At 37.9% G+C, this 21,521-nt stretch overlaps 1 protein-coding gene across 11 annotated transcripts in view; it reads left to right on the top strand.

Moving 5' to 3' along the window:
* KIF6 (kinesin family member 6) overlaps window positions 1–21,521 on the top strand; it is a 167,860-nt gene that overhangs the window by 107,545 nt on the left and 38,794 nt on the right. For 10 of the 11 annotated variants that reach the window (XM_068185499.1, XM_068185493.1, XM_068185495.1 and 7 more), the window contains one exon: window positions 15,678–15,728. In XM_068185499.1, coding sequence (XP_068041600.1) covers window positions 15,678–15,728 — 51 coding nt within the window. Of the gene's footprint in view, window positions 1–15,677; window positions 15,729–17,994; window positions 18,027–21,521 lie in introns of those variants that run through there. The other variant, XM_068185501.1, reaches the window with a different exon arrangement.

The following is a 21,521-nucleotide window of genomic DNA, read 5'->3' as shown; positions in this document are numbered from 1 at the left end:
GTATAACTATGTTGCTTACTCCTCAGTGATGCGGCTTATACCTAACATAACAAAGCACATTAGTCTGCAAAACCTGCAGCCATCTGTGAGAAAAAGAGAAAACAGGCCATGGGGACAAACAGTCCCCCAGATGTAATTTCCCAGCTGGGATGTTATTCAATGTGGCCCAGTGCCTAGAAGCCCCAGTCTGTTTGTGATCTGCAGGTCAGTTTCAAATAAGTTTTGTAATAAACGAGGCATGTTATGTGTCTATCAAAAATAGCAGTAGCTGTTGAAGCTGAAGCCATTCAGCATGGCTGACACAGTCTTCAGAATCTTTCTCCTTAATTTCTTGGCCCAATTGTTTGGCAACTTAATGCTGAAACAAACAAAGTTCCTATGTGTGTTTGTTTTGCATAAATATCTAAGTTTTGTGCCATTATGACAGCAGGTTTGGAATCTATTTTTTTTTTAATGTTACATTTTGATTTTTAGAAGCAAGGAATTGAAAACACAGAAAAGCAGCTGAGTTTCTAAAGATATTATTTTCTTAACTATTTTGTCACCATCTGTGGTTTCTTCTTTGCTAGAAATGTAATTTACTTTGCTTTGTAGGATGCTACATCTTATTTTTCTGTTTGGTTACAAATGCTTCAGTTTTAACATATTTCCTTCTTTCCATGATGAAAAATAGCTTACTTTCATCCTGATTCTGTTCAGGTTCTTTTTCTACCACTTCAGGCATGATTTCTATGGCCTAGTTAACCATGGATCTGGTACAGCATAATCTAAAATGGTGTGGTCTTTCACAGTGTGTTCTGGAAGATCTCTCTCAAGGGGCTGTAAGGCAGAATTGGTGTCATGACTTTCACACAGGCCTGGCAGGTAACTGGTTACTATCCTATTGGGACAGACTGAATGCTGTGATGGACATTTTCACAACCTATTTTCTTGCCCTTTGAGCATCCAGTTGGATCATAATATATAGCAGAGAGATGGGATTGTATTTTTCTTTCTTGTTAGCACTTCAGTGAAAGGTTCATGTTAATGATTTTTTGTCTGTTTGCTTTTTCACTGTGTTCCTAGTGAGAGTAATCAATTAACAACCTTGTTTGTAATTGACAGATCATATTTTGATTCACGTGAAAATTTTTTTAGAATCTCAAAAGTCTCTGTCAAGTGAGCAAGGTTAAAATTATCTTGAAGTAGTGCAATTGTTTGCTGAGTGTAATTCTAAACAACCTATGACTAGGTAATTTATAATATAATAATATTTTTAGGTGAATTGAGTCCCCAGAAAGCTGATAGTAAAATATGAAAATAAGAAAAAGAACCAGCCAAAACTATAAACTCTATTATAAAAGCCTGTGAAGTATTACTACCCCTTTCTGGAAACAGTAGAAAAAGTCTGTCTTTGTTATACTTACAGCAGGCATTGTACATGTTATAGGCCTAACCCTAAGCAGAGCAGGAAAAATCAGCATTTTCCAAGCCTGAGGATCAAGACACAAGGGAGGTGCCAAAAAGGAAGATGTGAGGAAACAATGTTGGGGCAGCACCATACTCCCCTTGGCAAGCCTGTTGTAGCTGCAGTGTCCTGGAATTCTGGGTTCTGTGGCTTTTTCAGGCCTAACCCTAAGATGAGCAAAAAAAAAATCAGAATTTTTCAAGGTGAATTTCCATCTTGTGGGTGGTGCCAAGGTGTGAAGAGAGCAATGTTGGGGTTGGCATGCCTTTTCTAGTTGCAATGTCCATGGACTTCAAGGCTCTGTGGTTTTCTCAACACAAACTGTAACCCTAACCCTAAGTCCAGCAGCAAAAGCAGCTTCTTGCCCAGTTGCCTGGAACATAAATTGCACCAAGAACAAACCTGTTGAGGGAGCAATCTTTGGGAAGTGGGATGTTCTCTATAAGTACAATGCTCCAAAACCTACCAAAATGATACCAAATAAAACCTAAGGGACTGAAGTTAAAAGAAGAGTCAAGAGACAAAATTCATTAAAAGAAATGAAAAAAAAGGTAAAACAAAGATAAAGCAATAAAAAGGCATGGGATGTATAAAGGGCAAAGAAAATAATCAAACCCTACTAAATTAGTCCTCATTGAAATCACAAGAACTCTTCCTTTCAGAAAAGGAAATGAAATATTGTGGTTTCAATGAGAATCATCTTGTTAAGATTTGCTCCATATCCCTGCACTTCATGGCATCCTTTTGATTGTTTTCCCTTCAGTGAAGATTTATTTTTATTTTTTAAATTAGGCAGATCATTTCATTCAATTATTTTCCTGTCTTTTCTGATTTCTTATTGATATTTTCATCAAATATTTCAACTGCAGTGAGGTTAATTTAGGTTAATTTAGGTAAGGTTTGGTTCTTTCCACTGCAACTCATTTCATCCCTGTCCATTTGCCTGGCATCACTCCAGTTCCAAATTTTCTTATTTTTTTCATTTGCATTTTATTTGATCCTATCTTCTTTCCAGAGTGCTTGTTCCTTTCAGGAAAGGAAATTAAATCTTGTGATTTCAATGAGCATCATCTCAGTAAGCTTTGCTCCATATTCCTGCACTTCATGGCATCCCATGCCTTTTGATTGTTTTTCCATCGGTGATTTTTTTGTTTTTAAACTAGGCAGGTCATTTCATTCAATTCTTCTCCAGTCTCTTTTGTTATCTTCTCTGATTTTTTTTCCCCTGATTTTGCAACTTCAGTGAGGTTTATTTAGGTAAGATTTGTTCCTTTTCACTGCAACTCATTTCATCTTGGTCCATTTTCTTGTCATCACTAAATTTCCAAATTTTCTAATTTTTTTTCAATTGCATTTTATTTGATCATATCTTCTTCCCCGAGTGTCTGTAATGCTTTCTTTTCTGTTTTGGTCCATATACTTGCACTTCATGGCATCCCATGTTTTTTTATTGTTTTCCCTTCAGTGACAATTTTTACATTTTTTTAGATTAGTCAGGTAATTTCATTCAATTCTTCTCCTCCTGTCTTTTCTGTCTTCCTGTTTTATTTTTTCTCTTGATTTTACAACTTCAGTGAGGTTAGTTTGGGAAAGTTTTGGTCCTTTTCACAGCCCTTAATTTCATCCTAGTCTATTTCCCTGTCGGCCCTCTATTTCCAAATTTTCTTTTTTTTTTTTTTTTAGAATTGCATTTTATTTCATTATATCTCCTTTTTCTGCTTGTTTGTCATTTTTCCTCTTAAAATTAGCCTCACTGAAACCCCAGAATCTGGCAATGGAGTCAAATGACAAGACAGGAGAAGATAGCTGTATACTACATGTCTTTGAAAAAAAAAAAATTCACCAAGGTGTAGCGAGCACGGATCTCCAGGATGGTTTGGATGGATGAGAGATCTCTGAAGTCAGGTCTTAGAAAACGTGGTTTATTAAAAGGGGGAAAGGCCCTGCTTGGAGCTGCCAGGCGCAACTCGTGGCAGGCCCAGGGGGAGAGGGAGAGAGAGGGAGCAAGGGTTCCAGGTAAGGGTCCCAGGAGAAGGTCCAAGAGAGGAAGGTCCAAGAGAGCGTCCGGTCCCTCGGGCACACCTTATCAGGGGGCTTCAAGGTGGGCTGGAACAGGACTTAGGCCAATGGGGTCACAGATACCTGATACTTCAGGGGAGGGTCACAGGTGTGGGATGAACCATACATTGGGGGGTGAGACAGAGCATTCCATTTGACCCTTGGACCTATCTGCAGGTAAAGGGCATTGTTTAATCAGAAAGGGGGATTGCTTTCAGCCTGGCTATACTATTGTTTTCTAGTTATTCAGTAGTCAAGGTTTGCTATTTCAAATCTAGTTCTCATCTCAATGTCTGTATTTTCAAAATCTTTTGCCAGGCAATCATATTTATAAGGTTTTCCTATTTCATCTTCCCCAACACCAAGGGGAAAACAATGAAATTGCATGGGATGCCATGAATTGCAGGTAATGGACCAAGGCTTGCCGAATTGTTCCTCTTTGAAATTGCAACATTTCATTTATTTTCTGCAAAGGAAGAATTTTCTTTCCATAAAGAAATTTAAATCTTGAAATCAGAGAATTAATTGTAACCGATACTCTGGAAAGGAGATATGTTCAAAAGCATTTTGGTTTTTTTAAGCCTTTCCCTAATTTTGTCAGAAAAAAATGACTATTTTCTTAGGCTTAGATACCCAGCATGTGAGAATTTTCACTGTGTAAGGTATGGATGGAGCAATGCTGTTTTATTGCCATGGTTCCCTTGGCATACCTTTTCCCGTGCACTGTCCCTGATCTCCAGACTTTCAAGTTTTCTCTGCCTTTACCCTAAGCATAACCCTAACCCCAAGGAGAGCAGCAAAATCAGGCTTATTGTGAGGCTGACATGTCCAGCATGTGGGTGGTGCAGGCTCTCTCCCTTCAGAAGTACACCTACATTTATGGCAGCTGTGCCAGAGCTGTGTCTGTTCTGCTGCTGCTGCAGCACAGTCATGCTTTGGCCATTTTCAGAAAAGAGAGAAGGACACATGTCATTGCTCTATCTTCCTCATTCCTTAGCTGGTGTAGGATTTTTCTTATCTGATCTGGTGTAAATGAGACTGGTAAGAGAACCAGGCAGTTCTAGTAGCTTTGCTGAGGCCTTTTCTTTTTTCTGCTTCTCCTTACAAGACAAGGATACCATCTTTGGTAATATAAAGTAGTCTTTGCAGCAGCACTCAGCAAACCTGTTTCAGAAAGTAGAAGTCTTTTGGCTGCAGGGGGAAATGCATATGTTAATGGCAATGCTAAATATGGTCCATGGTTTCAGAGTTGCTTGCATATGTTTGTTTTTACTTTCAAACAATAGGCAATGCCCCAGGGTTACAGTACATATTCTGAATGGTTCCTCAGAATGAGAAAACATGATTTGTCAAATGACTTATTCAGAAAATACCAAACTGAACAAACTCATTTGAACAGCTCTATTATGCTCCCCTGGTGTGCTATTCTTTAAACAGAAGAACCTTATTAGTGTAACAGTCACTCCAGGCCCAAGATGTTAATGTTTTCTTTGGCTCTAAGCTGGAATGTACATATGTAGGAATCATTTTCTAATTATTACAAATGATGTTTTGTTCTTTACACTATTTTCAGGGGGAAAAGTTATGCTCAGGAAGAAACCAAGTAAACATTTTTTACTTAAGGTTTCACTAGAATAACTAAAACCAATTGACCAGGCTCATTGGATTTAATCAAGCTTTGACTATAAACTTGGAAAAATACTCAGTAACATATTTCTGCCTGCAAGTTGTCTTTTGACTGAAAATAGATAGTCATTGCTAGATTGCTATGCTGCATTTTGCTATTTTATTAGGCTATTTATTAGGCTATAGTATGTTCTTCTGTCAATCTATTAAATTTGCTCTTTTAAAGAAAAAAATCTTAGGTGACACTTGATGCTATATTATGAGGTGTGTGTTAAATCCTACAATCTTTTGTACAAAAAGTTTTTCTTGACCACAGAATCACGGAATACACTGACTTGGAAGGGACCCATCGGGATTATTGAGACTAACTCCTGGCCTTGCACAGAACAACCCCAAGAGTGACAACCATGTGCCTGAGAGCATTGTCTAAATGCTTCTTAAACTCTGTGAGGTTTGAAGCTGTGACTACTTCCCTGGGGAGCATGTTCCAGTGCCTACCCACCCTCTGGGTGAAGAGTCTTTTCCTGATATCCAACCTAAACCTCTCCCTATGCTGTGTCTGATGCTCCCAGGGCATGCTTGGCCCTCCTGGCTGCCAGGGCACTGCTGACTCATGTTCAAGTTACCACAGACCAAGAGCCGAGGTCCCTTTCTGCAGCACTGCAGCACTGCTCTCCAGCCTCTCATTTCCTACTATATACAGACAACCAGGTTTGCCCCATGCCAGGTACAGAATCCAGCACTTTCCCTTACTGAACTTCATCTAGTGGGTGATTGCCCATCTCCCTAATTTGTCAAGGTCTCTCTGCAGGGCCTCTCTGCCCTCAAGGGAGCCAATAGCTCATCCCAATTTAGTGTCATCAGTAAACTTAGTCTTCCTTCAAGTCCTGCATCCAAGTCATGTAAGTCTTTGGTATTGGACAGCCAGACATTTTAGCAATGAAAAATCAAACCTTCAAATTTTAGAGAAGTAGATCTCCGCTCATTCAGAGTAGTACTGTCCAAGAGTGATATTCCTTCCTGAGCACAGAAAGAGAAATTTGTTTTTCATAGAATCTTATGGTTTGTTTACATCTAGACAGCATTCATGCAAACTTGTAGCATAGGCATATAGGCTTACACATACTAAAAGACAATAGCTGTTTTTTTCTAATCAAACTAGTTCCTAAATCATGGAATGTCGCTACAGTTGGTTGTGAATGTTGCAGAAGGAATGCAATCAACAGCAAATAGCTGTAATATGAAGATTTTTTCATGCACTTTCTTTAAGGCTAAGGGAAAATGTCTGTTGTGATCTGATTAAATCATTATACAAGTTACATATAATCAGGTTGTCTTTAAAATTGGTGAGCAATTCAAGAAGCAGTCTTGGATTCATCTACAACAGTAAATATATGTTGTATCTTCACAGGAAGCTATTAAAGATTCTACTGGGTTGCTAGTATGTGTCTGACACTCAAGGAGTCTTTTTTCAAAGCTTTGGTAGATTACAAGTAAATGTGCATCAAAAAATGTGTGATACACTCATTCTTACTCTGACTTGTTTCTATCACCCTGAAATGTTTATCTGCATGGCCTCAAAACATGGTAGCATATCTAATCAGCTTCAGCATAGTAATTTTTTAAAATTTATTTTATTTTTAATTTTGTGTCATATCTGTCAGATTCTTAATGTCTTAGTCTGTCTCATCTGACCAGAAGTTACACAGCACAATGTGCTCAATGCTAGGACAATTCCTTTGGTAAGAGAAAAATTCTGAGTTTCTGAAACTAAAGTATATAGTGAGCCCTGGAACTCTATATTTAATTATATGTTGGACAGCTCTGGCCAGAAAAAATGCCACGAAATGAAATGGACATCAAATTGTTGCATAGAAATTACAAAGCCATGAAGGCAGTATTGTAACAGAAAATACCCATGTTCATCTGAAACTTGGATATAGTCGCTCTTTGCTTAAAATATTAACTGAGACCAGTGTATTATTACCAGAAAACTTGTTGAGGGTAAAATCCTTTGGACTTTGTTTGCTTGTGCTTTTAAGAACCCTTTATTTATTTTTTATACTTCTTAAATTTGTATGTTTGAAAATGTGAAAAGGATAGGAGCTGTATACAAAGCTATTTCTCTATTTCCTTATTCTTTCTCTTCACATTAATTTCTAAGAAATAATCAAGAGATAAGCGGCATTTAATCATGTAAGCATCCAGAGCACAAAATTCACAGATTATGGCTCCTTATCCATATGGCATTGCTTTTCGGACCAGCTTAATATTTAATTCATGAACAAATACATGTGATAAACAGCAGAACAATAGTTTCCAGATGTGCTTCATTTCTGTTTCTTTTCTACCATATGAAGATAAACAGAATATTTGTTCACTTTGGACAATACCTAAAATAGCACTCTGGCATCTAAGATAGAGTTTAAGTGAAATTTAGATACCTAAATTCAGGAGAGCTCTCCAGGAAAAACAAAACCAAATAAATCCCCTCTCAAAAACTGTTCACTTATTTCCTGAATGCAACAAACTGCCATTTGTACAGCACAAACAGAAGTACTACTTTTTTGGCTGAGCTGCCTACCCACTCCCCATGGAGTATCCAGACATAATGTGTGCTTCTGCTGAAGTCCCTTGGAGCGTGCTTGCTGCTATATAGCCATGCTTGGCTAAAAATGCCTGGTCAGAAATAAGTGTTGACAGCCAACCTTGGGACATGAAAATAAAGGTCCAAGCATTTGTTTTTAAATTCAGAAAGCATCCAGGTTATGATTTCCAATTTCAAGGAGATGCTGAGCTGCAGTCCAGGGCCTTAGTGTTTTATGTTAGTTATCCTAGATGTCCCAGTATTGAGTATCTGGATTTTTAGAAAATGTGTTGAAGCATTCCCTTGGGAAAACTTCAACAATTAAGGCCTGTGTAGCCTATGACAGTTTGTACTTAGCAGAAGATAGAGGTCCAGAATGATGTCAGCAGGAAAATAAAGTCAGTTTCTATATAGTTCTGCTGTTTAACCCTACAAAAGCTTTTTTTTTTTATTTCTTTTTTTTTTTTTTTTTTTTTCTTTAGCAGCTAGAATGTATGAAAGGCTATCAGGGGAAAAAAAGTGTGATTTGGAATAAAAGATGCTGTGGAAATGCAGGCCAAACAATAAACAGGAATGTCCTTCAGTCATAAAGTGTAAGTCATCATCTTGTGAGGGGATAGAAGTAATCTGGCCAGAATTAACAAGAACATGAAGAAAAAGGGGAGGAGGCTTAATATGGAGGTTAGAAGTAAATGCATTGAAATAGGTCAAGAGTTTAGAGGACTGTATATTGAGTAGCTTAATGAACCACAAGATGATTGAGTCCAACGTTTAACCAATCACCATCTTTTCAACTCGACCATAGCACTAAGTGCCATGTTCAGTTTTTTCTTGAATGCCCCCAGGGATGATGACTCCACCACCTCCCTGGACATTCCATCCCAGTGCCTGAACACCCTTTCAGTGAAGAAATTATTTCTGAAAAGTCAAATACGTTGTCATCCTGTAGCAATGACTGGAAGAGACTGCTATGCCATAAGTTTTCCATGTTTAAATTTGATCATGCTTGAAGGTATTAAATGTGTCAATAAAACCTATTATTGTCTCAACTGAGTATGGCAAGGAAGGAAACATGCCCCAGTCAGGTATTTTAAATAGTAATCTCAAAATATGCATTATCCTACATCATACTAAAATGTATCCATTCGAATCTGGGATATTTAAATTCCAAGGAAGGAGATTATGTTGGGAAAACTCTGTATTTCCATGTGTGTTTGGTAATGTGCTAAGCTTAGGCTATGATTTGCAACTATGAATTTGTGGAAGTCAGGGCTGTGCTTCAAATTCTAAACATGTTTTCCTTCCTGGGAGCTCTGACTGCAGAGTTCTGTTAAATCCCATCAGCTTCCTTGCTCCCAGTGGTCTGGCCAATCTCTTTGCTGGCAGTTACTTTCTCCAGTCTTTTCTTTCCAGCTGGCAAAAGAGAATGTTTACTTGTATTTCAGACATTGTATTTGAGTTGATGACAGTGTCTCATCTTAAATTGCTGGTATGCCTGTGCTGATGCACCAAATTCTGCTGCTAGAGCAGCCAGAACATGGGCAGACATTTCCTCCTACATTCTTTGCTGTGGGGCATTGACCTCTGACAGCAAACTTTGGGATGGAGGGAAGGGAGAGGGAAGAGGAGAAAGGAGAGGCAGTAAAATCTTAAACCCATGCAGAAGGCAGAAATTTGCTGTGGCAGGTTATACTCTACAGTATGTTAGCTGAGATGTTCAGGTATATAGTCATCCATATATTTTTAATGCTGATGAGGGCTTTGTTTCATAGCTGGAAAAATGCATGTGCATCAGAGAGGCCCTGAGTACTGCAATAATATGTTTTCCTCCCTGATGCCACCAAGGGCTTTCTGAAAATGAGAAGCTATCAAAATACATGGGGATTTCGCCAACCATGTATTCCAAAATAAAGCATTTCCATCAGACATAGCGTTGAGCCAGTTTACTAATGCAGACTACTTTGTCTCTGCACATTGTCCTGATAGAGCCAACTGACATGTTTTTGCCATTGGAGAAGGACAAAGTTTGAAAAGAAAATTCAGAATTTGTCCCAAATATTTCTCTGGGTCAGAGAAAGGCTGAATGGTTTATTTGTTCTTAGTGCTGCAGGATTTTGCATTAGAACAAAATATTTTCTTTTATTCCATGACTTTTCTTGTCAGACACTTTTTTATTGTAGACTGTGTTCTCATACAATTTCACCACCAGATTTTAAAAAGTATTCTAACACATCTGGTAAGATTTCCTATAACTATCTCTGTTTAATCTTCTTAGTTTGAGAAATTGTTCCATTTGAATATCTTCATTCGGGTTCAATGTCTCCTACTTTCAGGAATACTTTGTAAGCTGTTACAACTCTAACTTCAAGCGCAGTTAAAAATATATCTGTACAAGGCTCATGGAAGTTATGTGATTGCTCCCCTCTGAGTGATCATTTGCTGAATTTGCGTCTTTAATTTTTGCTCATTCAGCAGGATTTCTTATCTGATTCAAGTGGGTGCATGCAACTTTATGAATCAGATTTAATAGTTTCAGAGTATTGAACTGGTTTTCATAGTTGGGTGGTAGCTGAGTCCAACAACAAATATAGGGGCATTGCATTACTAACAAAACCCCCAATTATTTCCTGTCATGGTTTAAGCCCAGCTGGCAAAAAAGCACCACACTGCCACTTGCTCACTCCCCTCTGGTGGGCCTGGGGAAAGAATCAGAAAAGTAAAAGTAAGAAAACTCATAAAACTATATAAATATAGTTTAATGGGTAAAGCAAAATGTGTGTATGCAAGCAAAGCAGAATAAGGAATTCCTTCACTCCCTGTTGACAGCCAGGTGCTCAGCCATCTCCAGAAAAGCAGGGTTCCTTCACTCCTAATAGTGACTCAGAAGACAAATACTGTCACTTCAAATGGCTCTGCTTCATTCTTGTTCCCCATAGCTTTTTTTAACTAAATATGATGGCACATGGTGGGGAATATCCCTTTGGTCAATTGGGGTCAGCTGTCTCAGCTGTGTTCCATCGTAGCTTCTTGTGCACACCCAGATTATTGACTGGTGTGGCAGTGTGAGAAACGGGGGAAAAAAGCAACATCTAATGCCATATAGCGTGATTAGGGACCCAAAATCCTGGAGGGTGAATTCCAGGATTCAGATGCCCTGGATGCATAGGCGGATGTTCTGCTAGATATTTTATGTAACACCAAAAATTATTCAACAATAAAGAAAGTGAAACATACAGCATCCTATCTGAGGAGTGTAGGTTTCAGGATCTCCATGATGAAAGGATGCATTAAGATAAATGCAGGCTTGAAAAATGTAAAATAATAGAAAAAATACAAAAAAAAAAAAAAAACAAGAGATGAGAAGTCATTGAAAAAGGCTTTAGCCTGTCAGTTCTTGAGTTAGTGGTTTTTGAAACCTTATAATAGTTATAAGGTCTTATAAACCATATAATTATATAAGGTCGTATAACCTTATATAATTATAGACGATCTAATAAAACATAAGAGAAGTTTTAAAACCTGTAACGTGAACCCAAACAAGACAAAAAAAAATTTAAATCAGGGCTTTTTTTTTTAATTGTAACATATTCACTTTTGTATTGTCCCAAAGCATAGTCTTCAAGTCAAAGCATTCCTTGTCTGTAATACATTGGAAGATAAATTCAGATCCTTGAAACAGTCTGGAACAATGCAAAGACAAGAAGTTAAAGGACAGCCATATTATTCAAGTTATGTATTCTGTCCTATTTAGTCACCAAATGGGATATATTCCTCTACTTTACATCACTCTTAGTTAGATTTCTCTGTTCCATTTTGTCCTCTCCATCGCCCTCCTTGCTTTTGTCTCCTGTCACCAAACTGAAGTTCTGTGTTACCAGCTCATCTCTTTTCCATACCTACATGTTTCCAGAAATGCAGGCCAAGACCAACAGATTTATCACAGCCTTAATGACAGCCGGCTGCATGCTGAGTGAATTCTTAAATTTCACAAAACTACTTTTCTTGCCAAAACATGTGGAGTTACGCAGTCAACATTTTATTGGGACCGTTATCTCCAGATGAAGAATGACTCTGCTGGAAAAAATTATTTGGTATCAGCTGTAGACCTATTTTTAGCTTCTTGTTTGGTGAAACTTCAGAAAATATCATTAGCCATATGTTGAGAGATGTTCTCCACATCTTAAATTCAATTTTTCCAAACCATATTTAAGCACTACCTCTTCCACAACTTTACACTTAGAATCAGAGGCCATGGTAGGGTTTTTTATGAGAATGTGATTCTTCATATTACTTTGGGTATATATTTGTGCTTATGAAGATTGTAGAACTGGCAGTACTTAAGACTGAAATCTTCCTTTTGTTTATATGGGAAGATTTGTGCAGGCAATGGTATTGGAATCATCCCCTACTTCTGTCACTTATGAACTTCAAGCCTAGCATTGGGGCAATGGTGTTCTCAGAGGCAGAAAAGTAGAGCAGGCCATAAGCACTCATTCTCCCTTACAAGTATTTATAGTGAAAACAAGACAAGATTACTTTAATCAAAAACATATACAGAAAATCTTAAGGGTTTGTCAAAAATAAGAGCTTCTAAGTTAAAACATTTTTCCCCCAAATGAAATCTAAACAAACTGTCAAATTTCAAACTGGATTAAAACAAATTGAAAGATTAAATCATATTTGTCTGGCTAAGTATTGGTATGGAATTATAGTCAGGTGCCTCATGATACTACCATGTCCCCCAAATCTGAACTCATGTTTGGTCTACTTTTCCCATAATACTATTTCAGTTTCTCCTCAGGAAGTTTTCTGGGAAATGAAGTTCAGTTTTTGCTGCCCTGAAAAGGCAGTTTGAACTATGTGAATTGGATAAATGTCATCTTTCTATTTCTATTTAAAGAAGAAAAAGAAAACTTTTCCCCTAGAAAAATAGTAAGGCTGAAGTTTTATTTTTCTAATCAGTGGAAAAGTTTTCTTGGTTTCTCTCCAATTACAGGTGGTCTGATTCAAATTTCTCATTCTTTCACAAAGCTGCCAAAGAGAAGTTTTCTTGCAACATCATAGTCCATGTCCATGGTCGGAGCAGAAGTGTACAAAGGCTAGAGTGAAGGGAGAGAAGAACATTTGAGATAGTTTCACACTGCTGAATGGTCTGACAAAGCTCGCAATACAAATAGAGATTCTGCAGCCTCTCTGGTGTCTATCCTGGTTGTGCTCAGAGGAAACTCCATGTAATTGAAAGTCAAGCCTTTTGGCTATGATAATTTAAAACCCAGTCCCAATGTTCTTGTGTTTCCACATTTTCGTACTGATGGCAAGCTGTTGTCTATCTGCTTGATCTTACTCTCATTGACTTGTTTGGCTTTTTTCTGTTGGCCTCATTGCCACTTGAAATGCAAAATGTTTAGATTGCTGATGATCTGTTTCTAACAGCATTAAAGAAGGACATTTATTGACAAAATGAGAACTGTATGTCACCCTTATTTTCAGATGGCTCTTGATGAAAAGCCTGTTGTCCTTACTGGAACCATTTTTTTTTAAAATGACAGTGACAGTTGCCTCTTGCAGCTCACATTGCTTAAGAGAGTTTCTGATCCCTTACACAAAGATAAATGTATAGATTGTTTCTGAGACACCTCTGTTAATGGTGATCCATTGAAATGAGTTTCAAGATTACTACAAATTGTTTCATGGCTGTCTCATGGCTCAATATTGGGTGAGTAACACCACATTGTGTGAAACAGTGCCATAGAATACGAAGATCTAAATACCCAGAATAGCAAAAAGCAATTTGAGGAAATAGTAGCATGTTTAATCACGTTTCATTGAGTATTGAAATCAACTGAGTTGCTTTATAGAGCTTTCAAAGCACAAATAGCAAGAATGTTGATAATTCAACCTGATTTATATCAGTAAAAATTAGTAATCAAGGGTGTTTTTTCTATAGTTACAGGAATCAACTTATTTAACTGAATGTGTTTTTTTGGTCAAGTGTTAGTACAGCTGTGATGGAGGATTTATCTGTTTTTATCCCAGGGTTAGATGAAGTCAGCTGCTTCACTTAACCTCTTTCTCAGTAGCTGAAGTCTTTGCCTTATTTTACATATTACATTTTCCTAATTTTACAGGTAACTTTAATTACAGAAAAAGTCATTGGTTTAATTAAAAATAATTTAAAAGAATAAAACTTCCTCTACAGAGAAATAAAACTCTATGTCTATTTTATAGTCGAACGGTAGGTAGAGTGTTTTCTTTTGTTTGTTTTCTATGAACATTCAAAACAACAAAACTTGACTGTTATACTGCAAGGTGTTTCAAATAATACATTTCCTACAATGCTACTAAACATTTAACAACTGTTTTCATAATTTCCAAAGAAATTCAATTTGTAACGGTCCTTTTCTTCTCACAGAACAATCTAATTCTCATGACCTGTGAATTTAAATGTTTTTTTATATTCTCTGGTTAAGCATTTGCCAACTTTTAATGACATGATTTGTCTCTGATTAGCTTAATCTGTAAGACTTCCTTTCTAAGCAGAATTATATTTTTATTTCAAAATGCACACTAATATCATATAGAAAATCACAGGTCTGGCGGGGAAAAGTGACTCCAGCATGGATTTTTTTTTTTCTTTCCCTGGTATCCAGATTTACATCTTAGTAAATATTATGAACAAATCTCTGCTTAGAAATTGTTTTAATTTGAAAACTTGAGAGACATAATCCCATCCCTCTTCAGAATACATTTACTGCTGAAATTCCGTATTTAAGGTTATGTTTTTCCTTTATTGGTTGCATTAACGTATTTGAATAATGGCTTCCCACATAGTAATCTAATTATTATTTGGAATAATTGGGAACTGGCCCATTGTCATAGATCAGGTAGGAAATTGATAAAAGGATAAAAATGAGTTATATGAGTTATAAGAGGCATGGGAGTCTAACTAGGAATGTTGAGATAATGGAATTGGTTAATTTTTGATTGAAAACCAATGACATCTACACAGTGAGTCCTGTTGAGTAGTTGCCATGATTTAGGAATGTTACTGCCCAACTCAGTGCCCTCACCAAGACTCCAAACCACACAGTTCTGTATCTCACTGCCCCATTCACCCCTAGCCTTCTCAGCTGTGGTGTGATGGAGAGAATTATTGGAGATAAGAAAGGCAAAGATCACAGGTTGAGATAAAAACAATTTACTGGAAACAGCAATGAGACAAGAGAATGAACAGTAACAGCAGCAATGCTAATGACAGAGGGTAAAGGAGAAGAAACAATTCATACAGAAAACCTCCTCAATATTAGACAATATAGCATGGCTCCTTCTGCCATGTTTACTTGACCCTTCTCCTGAGAAGGGTGTCCCTTTCCCCTGCCCCCAGCAATGATGTGAGGTAGTACAGAATAACCCCATGCTCCCCTCACAGCTACTGAAAAAATTAACCCCGCCCAGAACTAGGACAGTAGAACTTGCAGAGGCTCTAGCACATGAAATATTTAAAACTGAGCAGGGCAGACAAGAAAAAATGGATTTTGGGGAATTAGTTTTTCACTGGCAAAGGGGTAGACTAGTGACCTACTACCTCATAAGTGCCTTTAAGTCTGTTTGAACAAATGCTTGGAATTCCGTATGTCCTCTGGTCCCATTTGGACTTCTTTTGTATCTAGCAGTAGGAGATTGTTATGCTCTGAAAGTGCTTGACAGTAAGTGCTTAATTTTCAGTCTTTCTTACTGGACAATTAAATCTCAATATATGTAGAGTCACACCGTGCCTACTTGTTTACTTGCAGTAGAGACAAGGACAGAACTCAGAAATCAGCTTGTTCCATGGATCACAAAAAAACCCCTAAAGTTGGCCAGCAGCACAGGGAGTTTTAAATAGTGAGAAATATGCAATGACTTCATTGATTTTTGACATTTTGAATTCTAATTATTTGCATTTTGTGTCTTTTACAGACCATCTGAAAGGAAAGATAATCCAGAGGCAGATACAGAGAGCAGCCCTAGGTAAGAGTGTAACATTTCAGATAGGTTACATCAGGGACAAGCTGTCTCCTGGGGCTGAATCTGCTTGGGAGGCAGGTTGTATTTTCTATGACAGATTTTTTTCCACAGTATATCTACAATAGTCCATGCCACAAAGAACATGTGAACTTTGCCTGAATTTTGACTCAAAAGGTGTCTAATTTTATGTGTGGTGAGAAAAATAATACACAATTCTTACAGATTTGGGAGTTTGGTTTCTGATTAGTCTAATCTGAATTCCCATTAACAGCCATTGATTTGTCCTGAGGCTAAGCTAGTAGCCATGTTGCCACAATCTAACATTCTTTTTAATTTTTCTCATTCCAAGGGGGACTGAAGGCATATACAGTTCATTTCTCTCACATCTAGTTATTGAATGTGAGAAGTTATTCTTGCAGTTTCTGTTGACACAGCTGTAAAGCTAAAATTGTCTGTGTAAGTTGTTCACAAAAGTGTAAAGTCATCCAAATTTAGTTTAAGATTCTTTAAGCTGACTTCACTGACTTTGTACTGAATTGGCCTGAGAGTGTTCATAAGAGAATTCCACTTTGGGGACAGTAAACTTTAGCCAAAATTTGACAGAAAACAGGTGGGGTGTCGTGGTTTGACATGGAAGTGATTTTTTTTCAGGAAGTTGGGTCAAACCAATCAGTGGTCAAGTTTGGATATTGGCACCTGAAGTGACCACTGAAGATAGGGATACGCCTCTGAGAACACAGGGGGTTAAAAGCAAGAACTCCCAAGAGCTCGCTCTCTTTGGTTCCGGTCAGGGTGCTGTGCAGACCTCCCCCGCCCAGCCATGGGGCTGGGTGGGGGAGGGGGAGCCATGAGGCCTGGTCGAGGTGAGCCGAGGGGTAGAAGGACTGGAACCGAGCCAGCTCCTGTGGACGGAAGGGTGGAGAGAAGCGGAGATGTCTTTGTCATTCCCCCTCCCCCCCCAGAGGGAAGAGATAGAGAGTCCGGACGGCACCTGTAACTTTGCCAGCGCAGAGGAGAAGGAGGTGGGGGGGGGGAAGGTGCCCAGCCTTGGCCTTGGGAATCGGCTGCTGGGCAGAGATATCAGCCGTCCAGGGAGTCTGAGCTTTTAACCCTTTCCTGAGAAATGAAGGCTCTGTAAAATATTACTCCTCCTTGATTTGAAGTAGAAGAGAGACAGTCTGGGATCCGAGATGATGGAAGAAGAAATTCTCGAGTTGGAAAGAGATGATGGAGTGGCTTGTGGCTGGACTTCTCTTGTTAGCCATAGACTGAACCAAATTCTCCTAACAGAAGCTGCACTTAGGGTGGTGCGTTGGTGTGCCAGGAGACCTGTTTCAGTGATTACCAGCAGAGGAGTAGAGAGAAGGTGTGGAGAAGCCCTCTGTCTTCAAAAAAGGAGGAGAAGAAGACCTCTGTTCTTGGACCCTCAGCCCCAAAAGAAAATGGGGGGGACTGTAGTCCCAAAATGAGAAACTGAACTGTTGTCTCTTTTGGTCCACGGCAAAGCATCCTTAAAAGAGCCCTATGAGCTGGCTGTCCATGCACGGTAGTGAGAGCACTGTGACATAGAAAGGAGAGTGTCACCATGGCAAATTTTCTCCGGGCGGTTGCCATGTGTGACATGGAAACACAAGGGTGGCAATTGTGTTTCCTGGGGGGGGGGGGGTCTGTGGCACAGGAGAGACTCCTGTCTCCCTTGAAAGACTGAGTATTTGAATATCTGAAAAGTAGCAACTTGATCAGGATCCTGGGTAGTGTCTCACTGTTAAGTTTGTTTAGAAATTAGGTGCGCTGGCATCGCGCCAGTGTCAAACCATGACATGGGGCAATCAGTTTAGATCCCCCCTCATTTAGATCCATAGAAGAATCCGAAAATGTGCCTTCATGGACCAAATTCACATCAAAGATGGAGGTAACTCGGACCAGATTGCAGCTGATATGTGTATTTCTATGTGTACATAACATAGAAAACATTTCTCTCTTAATAAGAGAGAGAAAATTTGGGGACTATCTTTTCTTCCAAAAGTCAGGGGAGTAAGTTACTTCAGAATAAGAAAACTGTTTCTGTTTCTAATTGACCCCTGCATCTCAAGCTTTGGTGATGATGTTATTGCTTCATACATTTATCATTTTTTTATTTTGATTTAAAAATCAGCACTAAAAATAATTTTGTCTGTCAATAAAGCCCAGGAATCAAACTCAGTTGATTTTTTATCAGGATGAGAAAGGTAAGGGAAGGAATTGCTGGTTTCTTCTTCCTGTTATCCAGTGACAGGACACATGTGAAAGGTTCAAAGCTGCATCAGGGGAGGTTCAGACGTGATATTAGGAAAAGATGCTTTACCAAGAACAGGCTTCCTTGACAGATTATCAATGTCCCACATCTGACTGTTTAAAAAGTACTTGAGCATCCTGGTTTAATAATAATATGCTTTCACTTTTGGTCAGCCCTGAAGAGGACTAGATGATTGCCAAGTCCTGTCCAGCTCCTCCCCTTCCCTGCCCTCCCCTTCCCTCCTCTGAAGTTCAATTTAAAGGTGCTGTCTTTAGAATAACATGGAATTTTTTCTTTAATTCACTCCAGGTTGAATACCATCTATTTAGTAATTTTTTTAACGCTCTTACAAGTAACATCAAGATAAATCATAGCAGTGCTGTTTATGAGAATTCCTTATTCAGTGTTTTGAAAAATGAACTAATATATTCTGAATGTGTGTTTCAATCTGAATGATAATATCTGGTCTTGTACACTGACTTTTTTACTACATAGAAAAATTTTGTTTCAAATGCTGTTTTCAATAACTAAGCTGTTTTTCATAACATAGGTATATAATCTTTCATGTACTTAGGAAATGCCATAGGTAGTGATTTTACCAGCTATACACTCACAGTGTGAATATTCTATTAGTATTTCACCTCATAGCAGGCAACCTGTGTGGTTTTGCCTTTTTGTTTTGAGCATTGCTGTCTGCTTATTCTCACTAAGTCAGGACTGCACAAAGTATTTTCCAGTATTTACATTATTATTTGAAATACTCTGGGTATTTAAACTTAATATTTATTCTATGAGTTGGGGAGTATTATTTGCCTGCCTGCCTTTCTGGATGAATATTTTTTCAAAGAGTAACAGGTGCCAAGTCTCCCAGGAACTTCTTGATGATCAGAATGTCATCAAGATATTTTTAAATGAAAACTGTGTGGTCAAAAGTCTAATTAGGGTCTCTTGAAATCCCAACATAAAATAAAACACACCATTGTTTCAACTAGAAACCAAGTTAAGCTAACATCTTCCTGCTGCCTTTCTTGTCTTCCCCTTAACTTAAAGCATTTTATGGTTAAAACTCTTCGAGAAACTATTCTAGTCTGATTTGAGAGTGTAGCTCTGTTTCCTTTATGGCTGTGGTTAAGATGTGGATTTCTATTTGAAGGAAAACACCACTACCCAGCCCATTGCTCGAAGCTATCTCTTTTAAAACACCATATGCTGGGAGTTTAAAAAGGACACAAATAGATGGGACATATCACAATGTGATGGGACACATCAGAGACAAGGGATGTTCAAAGTTTATCAGTGCACTACCAGAAACATTGAATATTTTATGTAACTTTGCAAGGATTCATCTCAATGTGCCTTTCATCTTTATTAACTGCAAAAAAATACCTTATTATGCAAATAAATAATTTTAATTATCTTTATGAAATCTTTCAGAGTAACACACTTGACTATATGTTTAGGCAGATTTAAAGTTCCTTTAGCATGCATAACTGCACTTCAGGAGTATTTAAAATGAAATAATGTGCATACTGCCTAAGTATTGACAACAAAAACACTGGGTCACAAATATGCTTCAGGGTGTAAAAGACGGGAGAAAAGAATGGAAAGAAAAGCTTTCCTTGGGATTTGCAGTGTTTTAGAAGAAAAGTTGGTGTTTTATTTGATTCTAGTGAAGCATTATCTTATGATGCTTTAAAGTAGTATTTCTGTAAAATGCAGAGCCTAATGGCAAAACCTCCTGAGGAGGTTTGTTAGGAGCAAATTACTGTCCAACTCTGTTGTCTTTGTAAAACTACTTGAAATGAAAAAAAAAAAAGGACACATGTGAGTCTTTGTAAGGAATTTGCATCTCTTATACGGATTTCAGTATTAAGGCACAGTTTTATCAATATTTTGATAAAAAACTTCAACCATACCAAATAAAAAACCCACTTGTTTTTCCAGGTTTTCTAAGTTGAATTTTAGAAATAAGATTCTGTATTTCTCATGTTATTCAAAGAGCTGTTCCCAAGTTCTTTTTTTAAGCAAAATTCCCTTGAAAAACTGATTCCTCATAAAAAACAAAATAACGAGGTGAGTCAGAAACAACAGATATGTTTCAATTCCTGAAAACGCATAACAGCATTTGATTTGGTGTGGCAAATGCCTGCGAGCAAAGATTTTGGCATGTTATATTTATATTTGGATTTGTAACACATATTTGGTTTTAAGCGAATATAGGGAAATTCCTGCTTATCTTTCTTCCCTTTACAGCTTTATCTGTACCATCTTTTCCTGCATTTTCAAAGCTAGATACCTGTTCTAAAGATGTTAATATTAGTCTGTGCTTTTTTACATTCCTTACTGTGTGTTTCTTTATAGCATGTTTCATTCTGCTTGCTCACCTTTCCTTGTCTGGAAGTGAATGAACATGATCAGCACAGAGGACAGATAGTGCTGTATAACGAATGCATCAGGGTACCCCTGCAGGAATATTCCAGCCAGTCTTAGGAAAGGATTTCAAGCAATGATTCCTCCAATGCTTTGCTGCTGCCACTGCCACATATCCAACACTGAGACACAAATATATTGTCTGACAAATTTCTGCAAATCAGAAGAGTTACAAACGAGAACTGCTATTCCCAGTTGTCCAGTGTCAGATCCCAGAATCACAGAATGATTTGGGTTGGAGAGGAGGTTTAATCCTCCAGCCATGGGGAGGGACATTTTTCACTACATTAGGTTGCCCAGAGTTCCATCCAACCTGTCATTGAACCCTTCCAGTGTGGCTTATGCCACTAGAAATAGAGGTCCACCGTGGTTTGTACCTGCTCTGGATATAAGGTATGTTCAGGAAGTGTATGGTAGTCCTCTCTGCAACCATTGCAGCCTCTTCTAGACATATATAACATTAATTAGTCCAATAATTATGGCTGTCTTGAACTCATCTGCTGTGATCTGTGTGAATGGAAAGCGCATAGCATTTCCAAACTGCTGGTTTGCATCAGAGTTAATCTGTTCTTTAAATAAATCAATATTTAAATAAAATGAGCTTGGTTTCTTCCACTGCTTTGCTTCTTGTAACTGAGATGACATTTAACTTTTTTCGTATGAAGCAGAAGAGCCTTGATCTGTACTAATGCCATGAAATGAAGAGACACCAGTGTTTTCAATCACAAAATGACAGAAGCTGAGGAAACTGGCAGTTTGTGTTTTCCACACAAATCCACCGGAGTCAATGGAGAATAATAACTGGCCTGTTTCAAGATCATCATTCTTGGTGATGAAAAATGATATGTATGGGCTAAATAAAGCACTAAATAATCTCATGTCCGTAATTTCAAGGAGGTGTTTTTTTGGTTTGTTTTTTTTTTTTTTTTTTTTTTTTTTTGTTGTTTTTCTTGGGGCTTTTTTGTTTGTTTGTTTTGTTTTGTTGGTTTTTTTTTTCCTTGGTTGTTTTTTTTTTTTTGCTTGGTTGGGTTGGGTTTTTGAGGTTTTTTATGGTCTTTTGAAAGGGATAAGGCAATCTCCCCAGTACTAGC

Source organism: Anomalospiza imberbis, chromosome 3, assembly GCF_031753505.1.
Source record: "Anomalospiza imberbis isolate Cuckoo-Finch-1a 21T00152 chromosome 3, ASM3175350v1, whole genome shotgun sequence".
In the NCBI taxonomy this organism is placed as follows: domain Eukaryota; kingdom Metazoa; phylum Chordata; class Aves; order Passeriformes; family Viduidae; genus Anomalospiza; species Anomalospiza imberbis.
Note: the sequence above shows the minus strand (reverse complement) of the source record. Positions and strands in the feature narration are given on the sequence as shown.